Source organism: Nerophis ophidion, linkage group LG18 (assembly GCF_033978795.1).
Source record: "Nerophis ophidion isolate RoL-2023_Sa linkage group LG18, RoL_Noph_v1.0, whole genome shotgun sequence".
NCBI classification, from domain to species: domain Eukaryota; kingdom Metazoa; phylum Chordata; class Actinopteri; order Syngnathiformes; family Syngnathidae; genus Nerophis; species Nerophis ophidion.
The window spans coordinates 24,428,457-24,449,039 of NC_084628.1; the positions used below are offsets into that span (position 1 = coordinate 24,428,457).

The 20,583-nt window shown below is 43.7% G+C and overlaps 2 protein-coding genes across 3 annotated transcripts; both read left to right on the forward strand.

The window, feature by feature from the left end:
• Nucleotides 1-859: 859 nt before the first annotated feature.
• rnpepl1 (arginyl aminopeptidase like 1) lies at nucleotides 860-11,220 on the forward strand. 2 transcript variants are annotated; one of them, XM_061877788.1, is made up of 11 exons: nucleotides 861-1,750; nucleotides 6,478-6,618; nucleotides 6,687-6,838; nucleotides 6,920-7,036; nucleotides 7,102-7,337; nucleotides 8,890-9,003; nucleotides 9,076-9,188; nucleotides 9,253-9,346; nucleotides 9,425-9,652; nucleotides 10,333-10,475; nucleotides 10,560-11,220. In XM_061877788.1, the coding sequence occupies exons 1-11, from the start codon at nucleotides 1,268-1,270 to the stop codon at nucleotides 10,776-10,778; spliced, it is 2,040 nt and encodes a 679-aa protein (XP_061733772.1). In that variant the 5' UTR covers nucleotides 861-1,267; the 3' UTR covers nucleotides 10,779-11,220. The 2 variants fall into 2 exon arrangements, with proteins under 2 accessions (XP_061733771.1, XP_061733772.1); XM_061877787.1 differs by having other exon boundaries at nucleotides 860-1,750; nucleotides 9,253-9,652.
• Nucleotides 11,221-11,364: 144 nt separating this feature from the next.
• LOC133536991 (segment polarity protein dishevelled homolog DVL-3-like) lies at nucleotides 11,365-18,242 on the forward strand. The gene is made up of 10 exons (XM_061877789.1): nucleotides 11,365-13,306; nucleotides 13,383-13,446; nucleotides 15,095-15,234; nucleotides 15,292-15,368; nucleotides 15,567-15,625; nucleotides 15,686-15,766; nucleotides 15,846-15,974; nucleotides 17,680-17,835; nucleotides 17,913-17,990; nucleotides 18,065-18,242. Exons 1-10 carry the CDS (start codon nucleotides 13,298-13,300, stop codon nucleotides 18,097-18,099), a joined length of 828 nt encoding a protein of 275 aa, XP_061733773.1. The 5' UTR covers nucleotides 11,365-13,297; the 3' UTR covers nucleotides 18,100-18,242.
• Nucleotides 18,243-20,583: the final 2,341 nt, after the last annotated feature.

The following is a 20,583-nucleotide window of genomic DNA, read 5'->3' on the forward strand; positions in this document are numbered from 1 at the left end:
GAAAAGTCACAGTAGAAAGAAGAAGTTGGGAAGCTTTGGCCTTTAGCCACACAAACACACGGGGATTCCTTGTTTAAAATTCCTGGAGGTGAAACTTTACTATGGATCAGAGCGTGGTCAAGCAAACATTGATCACGATGGAATGTCAACCAGCAGGTTTCGGTGAGAAAATTGTGGTAAAAAGTCGCTTCTTACCGGAGAAAAGCTGAGCTTGTGCCGTCCATAAAGCTGCCGTCCACTCCCCTGAGACATTGGCGTCAACACACCCGTGGACGTACACCTTTGACTATCAGGTACTGTTAAACTGACTAAAACACTAGCAACACAATAGAAAGATAAGGGATTTCCTAGAATTACCCTAGTAAATGTGTCTAAAAACACCGGAATCCGTCCCAATGCAATCACGTTTTTTTTTAAACGTATTTTTTTATTATTTTTTTTTTTTTTCTATTCCGTCGCTATCAATATCCTCAAACACGAATCTTTCATCCTCGCTCAAATTAATGGGGAAATTGTCGTTTCCTTGGTCCGAATAGCACTTTTTGTTGGAGGCTCCCATTAAAATCAATGTGAATATGTGAGGAGCCCCCACACGTGTGACGTCATCGTCTGCGACTTCCGGTAGAGACAGGGCTTTTCTCCAGTTGCGAACTTTATCGTGGATGTTCTCTACTAAATCCTTTCAGCAAAAATATAGCAATATTGCAAAATTATCAAGTATGACACATAGAATGGACCTGCTATCCCTGTTCAAAACAAGAAAATCTCATTTCAGTAGGCCTTTAAAGATCCGTTTGTTTGGACGTCGCCTAGGAGATGACCTTTGATCCGGCTCCGCAGTGCTCCACAGCGCCCCCCGGCGGACATTATGAACTTGGGCTGCTCTTTTCACTTCCTGTTTTGTCTTGAGCTCGCCGCTCCAAAGTGTCTCAAGCGTCCCGAAGCGGACGCCACCGCCGGACCGGACCACCAAACTGGTCCAGCGACTCCGGGCTGAGTCCACATGTGTGTGCCAGCTCAGAGCGCCGTGGTGTCGGTCCTGGTCCAGATGGATTTCCCTGGGACTTTGAGTCGTCCACAAGCTAATGCTAATGAGCTAAAAGTGCTTTCTATGATGTTTGCCGGCGGTGCCTTGTGGTCCACTCAAGTGTCCTCCAGGACGGACTGTAGTCCGTTCAGACCGGGTCCCAATCAAGTCCTGGTCCTGCTCGGGTCGAGTCCAGTGAGTTGGAGTGCTTGATAGAAAGTTTTTTTTTTTTTCAACTTGATGGCTGACCCCCCGCACAGAACTCCAACCTCATTGTGCTGCTGCCGGAAGTCCCCGTCCGCCGGTGGGCGCTGTGTCGGGGACACCGGGGCGGCAAGGCGGGCCCGGGGGTCTCAGCGGTGCCCGCCGGTGGACGTGGCGTCAGCTTCCAACTTTGGGCGCTTCCAGCTGCGCCACTTCCACTTGGACCTGCGCCTCAACTTTGCCATGAAGGAGATGAGCGGCTGGCTGGTCCTGGACCTGGTGCCGCTCCAACCGGGGATCCACACCCTGGTCCTGGACTCCCACCCCTCCTTGCTCATCCACGCCATAGACTGCAAGCTCCCCGCCTCCCCGCAGGAGGAGCCGGCCTCCCTCACCTACCGCGTCGACCCCTTCGCCGAGTATGGCTCCGCTCTCAACATCGGCCTGCCCGACGCCGCCCTCAAGGCGGGAACGCTGCTCCAAGTCACGGTCCGCTACACCACCACCGACGGCCCGGCGGTAAGAATGCAAGTTTTGGTCGCGATGGCCATGGGGACTTTTAAAGGCCTACTGAAACCCACTACTACCCACCACGCAGTCTGATAGTTTATATATCAATGATGAAATATTAACATTGCAACACATGCCAATACGGCCTTTTTAGTTTACTAAATTGCAATTTCCCGGGAGTTTTGTCTCGAAAACGTTGTGTAATGATGACGTGTACGCAAGACGTCACGGGTTTTAAGGAAATATGAGCGCTGCACACACACATAGCTAAAAGTTGTCTGCTTTAACTGCATAATTACACAGTAATTTGGACATCTGTGTTGCTGAATCTTTTGCAATTTGTTCAATTAATATTGGAGAAGTCACAGTAGAAAGATGGAGTTGGGAAGCTTTAGCCTTTAGCCACACAAACACACGCTGATTCCTTGTTTAAAATTCCTGGAGCTGAAACTTTCCTATGGATCAGAGCGCGGTCAAGCCAACATGGATTCCTACCAAATGTCAACCAGCAGGTTTCGGTGAGAAAATTGTGGTTAAAAAGTCAGTTTTTACCGGAGAAAAGCTGAACTTGTGCCGTCCATAAAGCTGCCGTCGACTCCCCTGAGACACTGGCGTCAAGCTACCCGTGGAGACACCCTTCCGACTATCAGGTACTATTTAACTCACTAAAACACTAGCAACGCAATAGAAAGATAAGGGATTTTCCAGAATTATCCTTGTAAATGTCTCTAAAAACATTGGAATCCGTCCCAATGCAATCGCGTTTTTTTTTTCTTAACTTATTTTTTTCAATCATTTTTTTTTACTAGTCCGTCGCTATCAGTATCCTCAAACACGAATCTTTCATACTCGCTCAAATTAATGGGGAAATTGTCGTTTTCTCGGTCCGAATAGCACTTTTTGTTGGAGGCTCCCATTAAAAATAATGTGAATATGTGAGGAGCCCTCAACATGTGACGTCATCATCTGCGACTTCCGGTAGAGACAGGGCATTTCTCTTAGCACTGACAGTTGCGAACTTTATCGTGGATGTTCTCTACTAAATCCTTTCAGCAAAAATATGGCAATATCCCGAAATGATCAAGTAGGCCTTTAACCCTACTTAAAGGCCTACTGAAATGAGATTTTCTTATTTAAACGGGGATAACAGGTCCATTCTATGTGTCATACTTGATCATTTCGCGGTATTGCTATATTTTTGCTGAAAGGATTTAGTAGAGAACATCCACGATAAAGTTCGCAACTTTTGGTCGCTAATAGAAAAGCCCTGCCTCTACCGGAAGTATGTGCGCGTGACGTCAGGAGTTGCAGGGCTCCACACATATTCACATTGTTTTTAATGGGAGCCACTGGGTGGCGGGCTCTCCCTTAGATGTAGGGTGAGAATCTCTGTCATCCGGGAGGAACTCAAAGTAAAGCCGCTGCTCCTCCACATCGATAGGAGCCAGATGAGGTGGTTCGGGCATCTGGTCTGGATGCCACCCGAACGCCTCCCAAGGGAGGTGTTTAAGGCACATCCAACCGGTAGGAGGCCACGGGGAAGACCAAGGACACGTTGGGAAGACTGTGTCTCCCGGCTGGCCTGGAAACGCCTCGGGATCCCCGGGAGGAGCTATACGAAGTGGCTGGGGAGCGGGAAGTCTGAGCTTCCCTGCTTAGGCTGCTGCCCCCAGGACCCGACCTCCGATAAGCGGAAGAAGATGGATGGATGGATGGATGGGAGCCACCAGCAGTAAGAGCGATTTGGACCACGAAAACGACCATTTCCCCATTAATTTGAGCGAGGATGAAAGATTCGTGATTGAGGATATTGATAGCGAAGGACTAGAAAAAAATGAAATAAAAATCAAGTAAAAAAAAAAAAGGCGATTTCATTGGGACGGTTTCAGATGTTTTTAAACACATTTACTCAGATAATTCTGTGAAATTCCTTATCTTTCTATTGTGTTGCTAGTGTTTTAGTGAGATTATATAATACCTGATAGTCGGAGGGGTGTGTCCACTGGTGTCTTGAGGCCAGTGTCTGAGGGAAGTCGACGGCAGATGTATGGACGGCGCAAGCTCAGCTGATCTCCGGTAAGAGGCGACTTTTTACCACAATTTTCTCTCCGAAAACTGCCGGTTGACATTTGGTCGGGATCCATGTTCGCTTGACCGCTATGATCCATAGTAAAGTTTCACCTCCAGGAATTTTAAACAAGGAATCACCGTTTGTTTGTGTGGCTAAAGGCTAAAGCTTCCCAACTCCATCTTTCTACTTTGACTTCTCCATTATTAATTGAACAAATTGCAAAAGATTCAGCAACACAGATGTCCAAAATACTGTGTAATTATGCGGTTAAAGCAGACGACTTTTAGCCGCGAGTCGTGCAGCGCTAATATTTCCTTACAGTCCGTGACGTCACGCGCATGCGTCATCATTCCGCGACGTTTTCAACAATAAAGTCCGCGGGAAATTTAAAATTGCAATTTAGTAAACTAAACCGGCCGTATTGGCATGTGTTGCAATGATAATATTTCATCATTGATATATAAACTATCAGACTGCGTGGTCGGTAGTAGTGGGTTTCAGTAGGCCTTTAAGTCAGTGGTTCTCAATTATTCTTTGTCACGTCCCCCCTAGGGGACAAAAAAATGTTCACGCCCCCCCGAAGTTATGTTTATTTTCCTATCTATATGTGTCAAGTTCGTTATTTATTAACGCTAAAGATGCTAATACACTATTGCCTCTCACATTTCCTTCCCCCGACACCCCCCCCCCCCCCCCCCACACACACACCTATGGGCCCCTCCCCCTACTATTTAAAAATCACTGCATTAAAAGGGACACAGTTGAATTTTTCCAGGGGACAGGATTTTTTCACGCCCCCTTTGAAGTAAACGTTTGCTAATTTATCTATCCTATATGTGTCAAGATATACACTATTACCTCTCACGCCCCCCCAGGGGACAGATTTTTTTCATGCCCCCTCAAGTAAATGTTTATTTGGCTATCTGGATGTGTCAGGATATACACTATATTCTCTGATGACCCCTGTCGGGGACATAATTTTGTTCACGCCCCCCCGAAGTGAATGTTTATTTATTTAGCTATCTGTATGTGTCAAGATATACGCTATTACCGCTCACACTCCCCCTCAAGTAAATGTTTATCTAGCTATCTGTATGTGTCCAGATATACGCTATTACCGCTCATGCCCCCCCAGGGGACATCGCTTTGTTCACGCCCCGCCCATGGAGTGAATGATTATTTATTTAACTACAGTAGCTGTATGTGTCAAGATATACGTTATTACCGCTCACTCTCCCCCTAGGGGACATAATTTTGTTCACGCCCCGCCCCTGGAGTGAATGTTTATTTATTCAGCTCTCTGTATGTGTACCGCTCACTCTCCTTCTAGGGGACATCATTTTGTTCACGCCCCCCTAGTAAATGTTTATTTATTTAGCTATCTGTATGTGTCAAGATATATGCTATTACACCTCACGCCCCCCCCTCAAGTAAATGTTTATCTAGCTATCTGTATGTGTCCAGATATACGCTATTACCACTCACGCCCCCCCTAGGGGACATCGTTTTGTTCACGCCCCGCCCATGGAGTGAATGATTATTTATTCAACTACAGTCTCTGTATGTGTCAAGATATACGCTATTACCACTCACTCTCCCCCTACAGGACATAATTTTGTTCACACACCCCCTAGTAAATGTTTATTTATTTAGCTATCTGTATGTGTCAAGATATATGCTATTACACCTCACGCCCCCCCCTCAAGTAAATGTTTATCTAGCTATCTGTATGTGTCAAGATATACGCTATTACGGCTCACTCTTTCCCTAGGGGACATAATTTTGTTCACGCCCTCCCTAGTGAATGTTTATTTATGTAGCTATCTGTATGTGTCAAGATATATGCAATTACACCTCACGCCCCCCCTCAAGTAAATGTTTATCTAGCTATCTGTATGTGTCCAGATATACGCTTTTACCGCTCACGCCCCCCCCCTAGGGGACATCGTTTTGTTCACACCCAGCCCATGGAGTGAATGATTATTTATTTAACTACAGTATCTGTATGTGTCAAGATATACGCTATCACGGCTCACTCTCCCTTTATGGGACATAATTTTGTTCACGCCCCCTCCCCCAACAGCCCCCCCCCCCCCCCCCCCCCACACACACACACACACACACACTCACTCACTCACTCAGTGGCCTAGTGGTTAGAGTGTCCGCCCTGAAATCGGTAGGTCGTGAGTTTAAACCCCGAGTCATACCAAAGACTATAAAAATCGGACCCATTACCTCCCTGCTTGGCACTCAGCATTAAGGGGTTGGAATTGGGGGTTAAATCACCATAAATGATTCCCGGGCGCGGCACCGCTGCTGCCCACTGCTCCCCTCACCTCCCAGGGGGTGATCAAGTGTGATGGGTCAAATGCAGAGAAAATTTTCGCCACATCTAGTATGTGTGTGACAATCATTGGTAGTTTAACTTTAACTTTAGTGAATGTTTATTTATTTAGCTATCTGTATGTGTCAAGATATACGGTATTACCTCTCATGCCCCCCCAGTGGACCGATTTATTTTCAGGCTTCCCCCCAGAGTGACTGTTTATTTATCTAGCTATCTGTATGTGTCAAGATATACGATATTACTGCTGACGCCCCCCCTCGGGGACATAATTTTTGTCATGCTAGCGTTACCGATGTCAGTAAAGTTTCCGGTGTGTAGATCTGGTGGTTGGACTCGGAGCTGACTTGCGGCCAAGGCGGTCCTCTGGTTTTCACCCAAGGCCACTCGGTGTGCAACCGTTCCTTCTTCCCGTGTTTCGACACTCCGGCGGTGAAAAGCACGTACACGGCGTCCATCAGGGTGAGTGTCAGCACCAGGTAGCCGGGGCCAGGCCCCAAACAGGAAGTGATTGTGCGTGTGCCTCGCAGGTGCCGGAGGGCGTGACGGTGCTGATGAGCGCCTGCCGGAGCTCCTACTCGAAACAGGACCGGGTCTTCCAGTTCTCCATGGACTTCCCGGTGCCGTCCTACTTGGTGGCGCTGGTGGCGGGCGAGCTACAGCACGTAGACGTCGGTCCCAGGTCGGCTTCCTCATCCGACCGCCGCCGGCCGACCGTACGCAGGTGAAAGGTCGGCTGTTGATTTTTCTGGCTTTCTGAAAGGAGCCGCGTGTGGGCGGAGCCGTGCCTGCTGTCCTGTGCCGTGAAGAAGCTAGGGGGCAGCGTGGAGCGCTGGCTGGGCGTGGCCGAGGATCTGTTTGGAGCCTACCTGTGGGGCAGGTGAGTGACCCCAGCGGGCTAAGTCAACGCCAACATGGACCTTCCTCACAGTCACCCATCCTCAGGTGCGACATCGTCTTCCTGCCCCCCTCCTTCCCCATCGTCGCCATGGAGAACCCCTGTCTCACCTTCATCATCGCCTCCATCCTCGAGAGCCGGGACTTCCTGCTGATCGACGTCGTCCATGAGATCGCGCACGGCTGGTTCGGTAACGCCGTCACCAACGCCACCTGGGAGGAGATGTGGCTCAGCGAGGGTCTCGCCACATATGCCCAGCGCAGGATCACCGCAGAGGCCTGCGGTACGACTGACAGTTAGCGTTAATGCTAATGTCAGCATAGTTGCGGACTACGGTAGTACTGACTGTTAGCGTTAATGCTAATGTCATCATAGTTACGGACAATGGTAGTACTGACTGTTAGCACTAATGCTAATATCATCATAGTTGTGTCCCACAGTAGCACTATCTATTAGCGTTAATGCTAATGTCATCACAATTGTGGCTCACGGTAGCACTATCTGTTAGCGTTAATGCTAATGTCATCACAATTGTGGCTCACGGTAGCACTATCTGTTAGCGTTAATGCTAATGTCATCACAATTGTGGCCCACGATAGCACTATCTGTTAGCGTTAATGCAAATGTCATCACAATTGTGGCTCACGGTAGCACTATCTGTTAGCGTTAATGTTAATGTCATCACAATTGTGGCTCACGGTAGCACTATCTGTTAGCGTTAATGCTAATGTCCTCACAATTGTGGCCCACAATAGCACTATCTGTTAGCGTTAATGCTAATGTCATCACAATTGTGGCTCACGGTAGCACTATCTGTTAGCGTTAATGCTAATGTCATCACAATTGTGGCCCACAATAGCATTATCTGTTAGCGTTAATGCTAATGTCATCCTTGTTGTGGCCCACGATAGCACTAACTGTTAGCATTAATGCTAATGTCATGTGAGGTGGCATAGCTCGGTTGGTAGAGTGGCCGTGCCAGCAACTTGAGGGTTGCAGGTTCGATTCCCGCTTGTGCCATCCTAGTTACTGTCGTCGTGTCCTTGGGCAAGACACTTTACCCACCTGCTCCCAGTGCCACCCACACTGGTTTAAATGTAACTTAGATATTGGGTGTCACTATGTAAAGCGCTTTGAGTGACTTGAGAAAAGCGCTATATAAATATAATTCACTTCACTTCACATCTTAGTTGTGGCTGTCACGCCAAATTTCTTCCCTCCTACAAAAACCTTCCCCCCGGAAGAAATTTGGCGTGACAGCCCCTCTAATGCCTGAAGGACCCCAATAAGGGCGTGACAATACCAAGTTATATGACTCTTAAGGGTTACAGCTGCAAAATTAGCGAAGCAAAAATAGCTTCAAAAGTTAGCATGCTGGAATGCTAATATTTTTTCCTCCCCGTTATTTTTCACCAATGACAATCAGCCAATTATAATGCTTTTAAAACAGGCAGCTGTGTGGGCTGCTTTAAGGTCCTTCCACCCTCATTGGGGTCCTTCAAGCATTAGAGGGGCTGCCACGCCAAATGTCTTCCGGGGGGAAGGTTTTTGTAGGGGGGAAGAAATTTGGCGTGACACAGCCAAAGGTAGCACGAACCGTTAGCGTCAATGCTAACACCCTCATAGTTGTAGCCAACGACAACACTAACTATTAGCGCCAATGCTAATGTCGTCATAGCTGCGGCCTCTGGTAGGACTAGCTGTTGCCGCCAGTGCTAATGTCAGCACAGCTGTGGTCTACGGTCTGGCTGACTCTTAGCGCTGGCGCTAATGCTAATAGCATCCCCGCCAAGCCCTGTGGTGGTAGCACCTGCTGACACTTCCTCTTGCTTCAGGCGAGGCGTTCACGTGTCTGGAGAGCGTGGTTCGATTGGACGCTCTGCACAGACAGCTGCGTCTCCTTGGAGACAACAACCCCGTGAGCAGGCTGCAGGTCAAGTTGGAGCCAGGTAAAATGTGAAGGCACACACACACGCACACACACAAGGTGAGAGGTAACTCCATTGGCCCCGCCCCTCCAGGTGTGAACCCCAGCACCTTGATGAATCTCTTTACCTACGAGAAAGGTTTTTGTTTCGTGTCCTACTTGTCAAAGCTGTGTGGAGATGTCAGACGCTTCGACTGCTTCCTTCGGGTGAGTACACACACACACACACACAATTATAGTACTTGAATACGTTGTGTTGCCATGAAAACAGGACTACATCTCGGAGTTCAAGTTTCAGAGTGTCCTGGCTCAGGACCTCATCGACTACTTCCTGGATTATTTTCCCGACGTCACGCAAGTCGAAGGTGCGTTTAGAGACTGTGCGGCGAACCGCTTCCCGCTGTTTTTTTCCCGTGACATCACTTCCTGTCCCGGCTCTCCAGGTCTGAATTTCCAGCGCTGGCTGAACGGCTGCGGTCCGCCGCCTTACGAGCCCGACCTGTCAGCAGGGGGCGCTCTGACGGGGCCGGTGCAGGACTTGTGCCGCCTGTGGACCAGCGGGGACGACCTGGAACTGCAGGCTCTAGCCACCTTTGACCTTTCAACCTGGTCCACCTTCCAGATCGTCCTCTTCCTGGACCGCATGTTGGACCACGCCCCTTTGTTGCCTGGTATGTACGACATGGTGTGTGTGTGTGTGTGTGTATAAAAGTGTATTTTTTGTTTGTGTGTGTGTGTTTCTTGGTAAGTTTGTGTGTGTAATGTGTATTACTTTGGTGTGTGTACGTGTGTGTAAATGTGTGTGTGTGTAAGTGTGTGTTTCTTAACCTGTGTATGTTTCTTAAAGTGTCTGAATGTGTGTTTTCTGTGTGTGTGTAAAACATTTCATGATGTGTGTGCATGTGTTTATAATTGTGTTTCATGATGTGTGTGTGTTTGTACATGTGTCTGCGGGTGTGTAAGTAAATGTGCTTCATGATGTGTGTGTGTGTGTGTGTGTGTGTGTGTGTAAGTAAGTGTGTGTTTCTTAACCTGTGTATGTTTTTTAAAGTGTTTAAATGTGTGTTTTCTGATGTGTGTGTGTGTGTAAAATGTTTCATGATGTGTGTGCATGTGTTTATAATTGTGTTTCATGATGTGTGTGTGTTTGTGCGTGTGTCTGCATGTGTGTAAGTAAATGTGCTTCATGATGTGTGTTTGTGTGTCTGTAAGTGTGTGTTTCTTAACCTGTGTATGTTTCTTAAAGTGTGTAAATCTGTGTTTTCTGATGTGTATGTGTAAAATGTTTCATGATGTGTGTGTGTAAGTAAATGTGTTTCATGATGTGTGTGTGTGTGTGTGTGTGTCACAGAGGTGATGTCCAGGCTGTCCAATCGTTACGCGCTGCTCTTCGACGGCCTTAACGCGGAGGTTCAGGTTCGCTGGCTGCAGACGGTCGTCCGTAGTGTTTTCTATCCTGACCTGCCGCGACTTCGAGCCTTCCTGCGCAAACACGTGAGATCACATGACCTCCCACGCACACTTGCCATCTGGCTTTTTTTTTTCTTTGCTGACGCGCCGCACTTCCCCTGTCCACAGACGTCCAGGATGTACACAGTGCCGCTGTACGAGGAGCTGGCGGGCGGACCCATGAAGGGCGTCGCCGTGGAGATCTTCCAGCAGACGCAGAGGCGCCTGCACCCCAACCTGCGGCGCTCCTTACAGCAGCTCCTCTTCCAGGGCGCCTCGGCCCCGCCCGCTCAGAACGGCCCCGCCCTCGCCGTCACCTCGTTACGGGACGTCAACGTGTCGGCGTGACGCTGACAGACACGTCACTTACCTGCGTTGTGGCAACTACCAGCACCTCAAAGATGACCTTTTTTAAAAACATTTTATTATTAATGAGGACCCACTTCGGGTGATGATGATGCCTTCACTGTAGCTGGGACATGACAGTGTCAATGGTGCTCTACTTGAAATGATGCAATCAGCCCACATGACTGTTAGCAAAAAAGTTTTTTTCAATCACTGATCAATAACAGTGAATTAACTCATGTTCTCACATATTGATTGATTTTGGTCGATCGTATTTTTGCCTTCAAGTGCTTGTTCTCTTTGCAATTTGCAATGCTAAACTAAGCTAGGCGAGCAGTGCTAAGCTAGGCTTTTTTTTTCAAACTTTATTTAAGTAATATAGTACGGATTTTTTAACAACCAGAAAAATACAAATAAACCTGTCTGTTAAATGTTTTCAAACTAAGTAGGCACAAATTATTTTTGATAAACAAGGCTCGTGGTGTTAAGCTTGGCTAGCAATGCTAATAGCTGGGCTTATATATTTTTTTCAAACTTTATTATGGATATGTTTAACTAAAAATAAACCTGTCTTACATATTTTCAAAATAAGTACATACAAATAGTTTATGCTAAATTGGCTAGCAGTGCTAGGTCCTAAACTAGGCTTATTTTTTCAAACAATTGCACTAATATAGTACATATATTTTAACTAAGCTAGGCTAGCAATGCTAGTAGGTGGGCTTTTTTCTTCAAACTTTATTTCAATAACAATATATTACGGATATTTTAACAAAAAAATAAAGATGTCTTACACATTTTCAAAATAAGTACATACAGATTATTTTGGCTAAACTAGGTTTGCAGTGTTAAGATAGGCTACAAGTGCCAAAAGATAGCTTTTTTTTATCGAACTTTATTTCAACAATATAGTAAAGATGTTTTAAAAATCAGAAAATAAAAGTCTGGTCCACATTTTTGAAATATGTGCATACAGATTGGTAATGCTAAATTGGTTAGCACTGCTAAACTAGTGCTGCTAAACCACGTTTTTTTTAAACTATTTCAACAATAAAGTACATATATTTTAACAATCAGAAAATAATGACATTTTTATTAAACAATTTAAAAAAAAGGTATGTTTAGATTATTTTTACTGAACAAGGTTAGCAGTGTTAACATAGGCTAGTGGTGTTAAATTAGTCTAGCAGTGCTAATATTTAGGCATATTATTTGAAACTTTATTTCAATAATATAGTGCAGATATTTTAACAATAAGAAAATTTAATTTAAATGTCTATTATACATTTTCAATATACTGTAAGAACACACAGCTTGTTTATGTTAAAGTAGGCTAGCAGTGCTAAATTAGGCTTTTTTTATTTTTCAAACTTTATCTCAATATTATTATACAGACTTTTTAAAAATCAAACAAAAAAAAAAGTCTTCTATACATTTTCAATATAAGTCCACACAAATTATTTTTGCTAGGCTAGAAGTGTTAAACCAAAATAGTAGTGTTAAACTAGGCTAGCAATGCTAATAGCTTGGCTTTTCATTTCAAAATGTATCTCAGTATTGTAGTTCATACATTTTAACAATCAGAAAATAAAACTAAAACATCTATCATAGTTTTCCAAAATAAATACGCACATACTATTGTTGCTGGAATAGGCTTGTAATGTTAAAGTAGACTAGCAATGCTAAAAGATAGGCTTTTAAAAAAAAACTTTATCTCAATATTATAGTTTGTACATTTTAACAATCAGACAATAAAAATAAAACGATTACACATTTCTAAAATAAGTGCGCAGAGACTATTGTTGCTCGACTAGGCTAGCAGTGTTAAACTAGGCTAACAATGCTCATTTTTGACTTTTTTTTTTTCTAACTTTATTCCAATAACAATATTTTACAGCTCTGTTAACAATCGGATAATAAAAATAGACCTGTCTATTATACATTTTCAAAATAAATACACAGATTATTTATGACAAACTAGGCTAGCGGTGCTAAACTAGGTACTTTTTTTCAAACTATTTAACAATATAGTAGCAATAATAATAATAGTCTGAAAACTAAATAAAAATATGTCTATAATACATTTTTATAATAAGCCAGGCTAGCAATGCTAAGCTAGGCAGTAGGGCGCTGTGATTGGCCGAGGGATGTCATCAGGCCGGGCCTCAGGTCAGCATCTTCTGCTCCAAATAACCTGTTCTCTGCTGCTGCGCTCTCATTGGCCCCCACAGGTCACGTGACCGGCCAAGTATTGTCCAGTGGATAAAAGTCAAGACGTTTTTGTCGGCGGGGACCCATTTCCCAGGAACGACGTCCCTTTTATTTTTAAATCCTGGACTTTGTGGATCAGCGGACGCTTCTGGGTACGTTTTCTTTCGTTTGACCTCAGTAAATTAGCGCGCTTGTTTGTTGCTAGGCAACCACCCGGTTGTCAATCAATATCAGGCTATACTGTCACAGCAACTTCAGCTAGTCGGGCGGAGGAAAGGGTCGCATCGCCACGGCAGCAAGAGCTGAAAGGGATGGAGAGGGTACACACACACGCACACACAGGAAGTGATTGATTGACATATTGATTGACTGGCACGTGTCGGCTGTGTGTGTCAGTGTGAGTCAGTCAGCAGCGTCAGTGACTCCTCAATCAACATGACAACTGTCAGCCTCAACATGGGTGAGTGTGTGACCACATTTCCCAGCATGCACCTGATCAGCGAGCTCACTGTGAGTGTGTGTGTGTTTGTGTTCTTGTATTTCTAAGTAAAATGACGACTTTTACTATAATACTGCCAAAATTCTTATGTTTTCCTTGTGAAATTCCAACAAATTTTTCACAAGCTTTTTGACATTTGCATAGTATTTATTAGGGCTGCGAATCTTTGAGTGTCCCACGATTCGATCATATATCGATTTTTTCGATTCGGTTTTCGATTCAAAAACGATATTTTTCCGATTCAAAACAATGCCGTATTCATTCAATACATAGGATTTCAGCAGGATCTACCCCAGTCTGCTGACATGCTAGCAGAGTAGTAGATTTAAAAAAAAAAAAAAAAGCTTTTATAATTGTAAAGGACAATGTTTTATCAACTGATTGCAATAATGTAAATTTGTTTTAACCATTAAATGAACCAAAAATACGACTTATTTTATCTTTGTGAAAATATTGGACACAGTGTGTTGTCAAGCTTATGAGAGACATGCAAATCAAATCAAATCAAATCAAATCAAACTAACTTTATTTATAAAGCACATTTAAAATTTACCACAGGGGTAGCCAAAGTGCTGTACAATGGAAAGGTTAAAAGAACATACGAGGACCGAGTAAACAACACAACACAAACAGAACATGATAAAAAATAAATAAATAAAACATAAAAACAGGTTTACAGCAGGTGTATAGTGGGGCGCCATTGCAGGATGGATATCACTTAGTGTTAAAAGCCAAGGAATAAAACTATGTTTTTAAGAGAGATTTAAAAACAGGAAGAGAGGAGGCTTGTCTAACACTCAGAGGTAGGTCCTTCCAGAGCTTGGGAGCAGCAGCAGCGAAAGCTCTGTCACCTTTAAGCAAGCAGAGTAGTAGATTAAAAAAAATTTTTTTTTTTATAATTCTAAAGGACAATGTTTTATCAACTGATTGCAATAATGTAAATTTGTTTTAACTATTAAACGAACCAAAAATATGACAAATTTTATATTTGTGAAAATATTGGACACGGTGTGTTGTCAAGCTTATGAGATGCGATGCAAGTGTAAGCCACTGTGACACTAATGTTCTTTCATTTTATTTTTAGAAATGTCTAATGATAATGTCAATGAGGGATTTTTAATCATTGCTATGCTGAAATTATAACTTATATTGATACTGTTGTTGATAATATTCCTTTTTGTTTCACTACTTTTGGTTTGTTCTGTGTCGTGTTTGTGTCTCCTCTCAATTGCTCTGTTTATTGCAGTGTTGCTGGGTCAGGTTTGGTTTTCGAATTGGATTGCATTGTTATGGTATTGCTGTGTAGTGGTTTGTTGGATTGATAAAAAAATAAATAAATAAATAAAAATAAATAAATACCAAAAATGTTTTTTGATTTTTTCCCACACCTCTTGTATTTATATATTATTACTTTTGAAAATACAAATCTTTATATATCTAGATTGGGTGGTCCTAAAGAGGTAGGCATTATTCGAAGTTCTCAAGAAGGTACCAAATAAAAGAGTGTGTGTGTGTGTGTGTGTGTGTGTGTGTGTGTGTGTGTGTGTGTGTGTGTGTGTGTGTGTGTGTGTGTGTGTGTGTGTGTGTGCGTGTGTGCGTGTGCGCGCAGAGAGGTTTAACTTCCTGGGGGTCAACATCGTCGGCCAAGACGACGACAGCGGCGATGGCGCCATCTACATTGGGTCCATCATGGAGGGCGGGGCCGTGGCGGCGGACGGACGCATTGAGCCGGGCGACATGTTGCTGCAGGTGAGGCTGCCCCGGCCACTTCCTGTCAGTGCCTGTGACGTGAGCGTGTCGCTGTAGGTAAACGACGTTGACCTGGAGAACGCCAGAAGCGAGGACGCCGTACGAGTCCTCCGAGACGTCGTCCGTCAACCCGGGTGACCTCTGCACCTTATCTCATGATTGCGTAATGTGGCAACGTGTGTGTGTGTGTGTGTGTGTGTGTGTGTGTGTGTGTGTGTGTGTGTGTGTGTGTGTGTGTGTGTGTGTGTGTGTGTGTGTGTGTGTGTGTGTGTGCGCGTGTGTGTGCGTGTGTGTGTGTGTGTGTGTGTGTGTGTGTGTGTACATGCCCGCAGGCCGGTGACGTTAACGGTGGTCAAGTGTTGGCCCGCGAGTGTTTTCAGGCCGCCAAAAGGTGAGTGACGCGGCACGGCGTGAAGGACATGACAAAGGATTCACCGCCTCTCGGTCTTAGGTGAGCCGGTCCGCCCCATTGACCCCGCCTCCTGGGTGTCCCACACAACCGCCATGGCCGGGAAGCTCCTCCCTCATTACGGTGACCATGTGACCACCATTGCACCGATCGGTCACTCGCGCGTTCCGTCCGCTGACAAATGTCCTTGTCGCGTGGTCAGGCGAAGACGAGCGGCTGAGCGTCCACAGCGACATGGCGGCCGTTGTCAAGGCGATGACCCACCCGGAATCGGGCGTGGAGGTCCGGGACAGGATGTGGATCAAGATCATCATCCCGAACGCATTCATCGGTAGGTACACCCATTCCAATCAAGCTGGCAGGGTAAGGTAGTCTCTTTATTGGACATGACCAAATATGGGCATGACTGAGAGGAAGTTGTGTCTATATATGCAACAAAAGGAAAGATTTGCAATCCCTCAAAATGAATTTGAAATTAAAATATATAAGATTTCCAAACAAAAAATAGTTTTGGTAACGAATCACTTTTTGGGTTACCAATTGTACTTGTGACCCAAAACCGATTTGCATAAAAAGAACAAACACATTTGCATTAAAAAAAAAACAGATTTGTAACCCAAAAACTGTTTTGTAACAAAAAACGGATTTCTAACAAAATAAAAGATTTGCAAACAAAATAAAAAAAATTAATCTGAGAAATAAGATTATTGACCTGATTTTCTAACAAAATATAAGATTTATAACACAAATAAAATGATTCACAACCCCAAAAAAATGTGTAACCAAAGAACAGATTTGTAATTAAAAAAAACAAAAAACGATTTCTGACAAAATAAATGATTTGAAAAAAAAAAAAATCTTGTCAAAATAATTGTATCTAAGTTATCACAAAACGTCGTGTTTCAATGAGTTCCCGATGAGCAGACAAAAGCTGTCTTTGATCTTACCAATCAAAAGGCTTGTAAAACTCCACTGTGTAGGATGGGAAGCAACATTAAGGTGTCAGTTTCTTTCTTCTATTGTAATCCGCAGGAAGATTTTTTCTTGACCCGGGATCTACAAAGCGGAGAGGCACCTTTTCTTTGACATGTTTTGTGACCAAATGCAGCGGTTGTTTACGACCCCCTTCCTTTAGAAACAGCTGTTGCCATGTAATCATGGAAAGTCCAAATAAAAGAGGAGGCGTACAATCTTTCATCAGAGCACGGCGGGACTGGACAAAAAGTACAGACCAGACGTTTCTCCTCAATTTATCCAAATATAATTTTGTCTCTGTTTAATTCCTTGCTTCTTGTCTTGTTTAATAGATGTCACCAGTGTTTGAACCTGACAAATGTGTAACCTAAATAAAACGATTTACAACCGATTTGTAACCAAAATCGATTTGTACCCTAAAAAACAATTTGCAACCAAAAAAAATGTTTCTAAGAAAATAAATGATTTGTAACCAAAATAAAACATTTGCAAAGGAGAAAAAATAATTTGCAGTCAAAAAAAGATGTTTAACCTAAAAACTATTTAAAACCAAAATTAAAACTTGCAACCTCAAAAACGAAAAGATTTGTAACTGAAAAAACGATTTGTATCACAATGATTTTTACCCAAATAACTGATTGATTGATTGATACTTTTATTAGTAGATTGCACAGTTCAGTACATAATCCGTACAATTGACCACTAAATGGTAACACCCGAATAAGTTTTTCAACTTATTTCAACGGTAACAAAAAAACTATTTCTATAAACATTTCTGATTTGCATCCCAAAAACAAAATTTGTGCCCTAAAAATTATTTCTATAAAAAAAAAGATTTGTAAACAAAAAAACAGAAAGCGATTTAAAATCCTCCAAAATATTTGCAAATTGTAAGTATTATTTTTTTTTTTTCAAATATTTAGATTGTATACCAAATCCATTTTTTGTTGACAAATGTTTATTTTGTTTAGTTTGATTGCACAGAAATGCGTTGCAGCAACAGAATATGACAGCAAATAATTGGACCGCGCTACAAAACGTGTCTCTTTTTACTCCGGCAGGTTCGGACGTGGTCCGATGGCTGCACCAGAACCTCCGGGGCTTCAAGGACCGCCGGGAGCCTGGCAGGTACGCCGCCAAGCTGCTGAAGCGCGGCTACATCTGCCACGCTTTCAACAAGGTGACCTTTTCGCAGCAGCGCTACTACGTCCTCGGAGGTAAGCGCCATGCACTTCCTCTGGCTATCCACCAGGGGGCGAGCGGTTAACCACGGACCTTTTCTGTGGCGCCCTAGATCAGTACGTGACGGCACTGCGGGACCGACGCGACGACGCCTACCTGTGGCCCCTCCCACGGCCGGCCTTGGAAACAGGTGATGTCATCTTTACATGTCCCGCGAAAGCAAAGTCGATTGTTGTCTAAGGAAATTATGTCATATTTAAACAGGAAGTCACAGCAACGGTAAGGAGGCAGCCGAATAAACAGGAAGTGACAAAGACTGGAGGCCCTTTTTGCCCATTCACATGGATTTATGCAAATAAGGCTCCTATGACATCATCAACTTGTAGTACTCCTTGTCACCTGATTGTTGTCTTTGAAGATTGAATACACATAATTAAAGCATTGTACGTTTGTTTTTCCACCTACAATTAGATATTATAGTATATAACTTATTTATGACATTAGGAAAGAGGAAATGACGTATCCCAATCAAACTCCTGGATGTCGAAAGTTGAGTTTTTCTGTCACATTCTTCCTGATGTGCTGCTATTATTATATATGGCAGATTTTAAAACAAACAAAAAGGGGTTGATTTTCATTCAAATATTGCCATACAATTGGATTTAGTAAAAGTAGAAGCATTTAAGTCCCATCTTAAAACTCATTTGTATACTCTAGCCTTTAAATAGACCCCCTTCTTTGACCAGTTGATCTGCCGTTTCTTTTCTTTTCTGCCCCCCTCTCCCTTGTGGAAGGAGGGGGGGGGGGGGGGCACAGCACAAGTCCAGTGAAGTACTGGCTGTCCAGAGTCGGGACCCGGGGGTGGAACGCTCGCCTGTGCATCGGTTGGGGACATCTCTGCGCTGCTGACCCGCCTTCGCTCGAGATGGTCTCCTGCTGGCTCCACTATGGACTGGACTCTCACTATTATGTTAGATCCACTATGGACTGGACTTTCACAATATTATGCTAGACCCACTCGATGCCCAGTGCATCCGGTCTCCGTTGGGTGGTGGGGTTGGGGGGTGTCACCCACATCTGTGCTCCTCTCCAATGTTTCTCATAGTTGTTCATATTGACATCCCACTGGGTTGTGAGTTTTTCCTTGCCCTTATGTAGGCTCTGAACCGATTATGTCGTTGTGGCTTGGGCAGCCCTTTGAGACACTTGTGATTTAGGGTTATATAAATAAACATTGATTGATTGATTGATGGATTGATTGATTGATTTTGTGCTGTTTTCCTTTAAAGGGAAACATTATCACCAGACCTATGTAAGCGTCAATATATACCTTGATGTTGCAGAAAAAAGACCATATGTTTTTTTAACGGATTTCCGAACTCTAAAAGGGTGAATTTGGCGAATTAAACGCCTTTCAGTTGTTCGCTGTCGGAGCAAAGACCTTTCACCCGTGACGTTACAACAAGGAGCAATCCGCCTTTTTCTCAAACACATTACACACACAAGTTAAATCAGCTCTGTTATTTCCCGTTTTTTTGACTGTTTTCCGTACCTTGTAGACATCATGCCTCATCGGCGTGTTGTCGGAGGTTGTAACTACACGATCAGGGACGGATTCAAGTTGACTTACGTGGAGTGTGCATCAATTAGCACGGCATGCTAATCGATGCAAACATGCTATTTAGGCTAGCTGTATGTACATATTGCATCAATATGCCTCATTTGTACCTATATTTGCATCCAGTGTCAAGAGATGCGAAAGTCCCTCGTTTGTTCTGCACATTTTACCGACGATAGCGATGCTACGACAGAGATGTGTGGATATCCTGCGACACTCAAAGCAGATACATTTCCAACGATAAAGTCAACGAAATCACAAAGGTGAGTTTTGTTGATGTTATTGACTTATGTGCTAATCAGACATATTTGGTCACGGCATGACTGCCAGGTAATCTATGCTAATATGCTATTTAGGCTAGCTGTATGTACATATTGCATCAATATGCCTCATGTGTAGCTATATTTGCATCCAGCCTTTCCTTCCACCCACATTTAATGCCAAACAAACACTTACCAATCGACAGATTTACGTTATGCCTGTGGTCAAAAGATGCAATTGTTGGTTTGAAGGCGATCGCTGAATTCGTCCGCGCTGCCTTTGTCCGTCGTGATATGGCTCAATAGCTTCAGTTTCTTCTTCAATTTCGTTTTCGCTATCTGCCTCCACACTCCAACCATCCGTTTCAATACATGAGTAATCTGTTGAATCGCTTCAGCCGCTGAAATCCGAGTCTGAATCCGAGCTAATGTCGCTATATCTTTCTGTTCTATCCGCCATGTTTGTTTGTATTGGCGTCACTCAGTGACAGCACAGGAAAATGGACGACTGGATTTACAGATAGCGAAAATCAGGCTCTTAATAGCCTTTTTTCGGGATATTCCATGATGGGTACATTTTTGAAAAAAACTTCGAAAAAAAAAATAAGCCACTGGGAACTGATTTTTATTGGTTTTAACCCTTCTGAAATTGTGATAATGTTCCCCTTTAATGGATTTACTTTTTTTCAGACGGGCACAGAAATTTAGGGAGATGTTGTTCAGAATGCGGGGGTACCTGTGTTGGTGTGACGACAAATTGAACCGGAAGCAGTATTTTTGCTTTCGAATAGTTAATTCTATTTCGAATTATCTAATGCGAATCAAAAAAAAAATTGAGCCATTTTTTCTATTTACATATCTTAAACAAAAGCAGGTGTTTTACGACCAGTTACTGATTTGAACAA

What these genes read in the sequence shown, in the direction of transcription:
- rnpepl1 (XM_061877787.1), top strand. Translation starts at nt 1,268, where the DNA reads ATGGCTGACCCCCCGCACAGAACTCCAACCTCATTGTGCTGCTGCCGG. An exon ending in CGTACACGGCGTCCATCAGG is followed by an intron (nt 6,619 to 6,686) that starts GTGAGTGTCAGC and finishes TGTGCCTCGCAG; the next exon opens with GTGCCGGAGGGCGTGACGGT. An exon ending in CACGTAGACGTCGGTCCCAG is followed by an intron (nt 6,839 to 6,919) that starts GTCGGCTTCCTC and finishes GCTTTCTGAAAG; the next exon opens with GAGCCGCGTGTGGGCGGAGC.
- LOC133536991 (XM_061877789.1), top strand. An exon ending in CGGGCGACATGTTGCTGCAG is followed by an intron (nt 15,235 to 15,291) that starts GTGAGGCTGCCC and finishes GTGTCGCTGTAG; the next exon opens with GTAAACGACGTTGACCTGGA. An exon ending in CATCCCGAACGCATTCATCG is followed by an intron (nt 15,975 to 17,679) that starts GTAGGTACACCC and finishes TTACTCCGGCAG; the next exon opens with GTTCGGACGTGGTCCGATGG.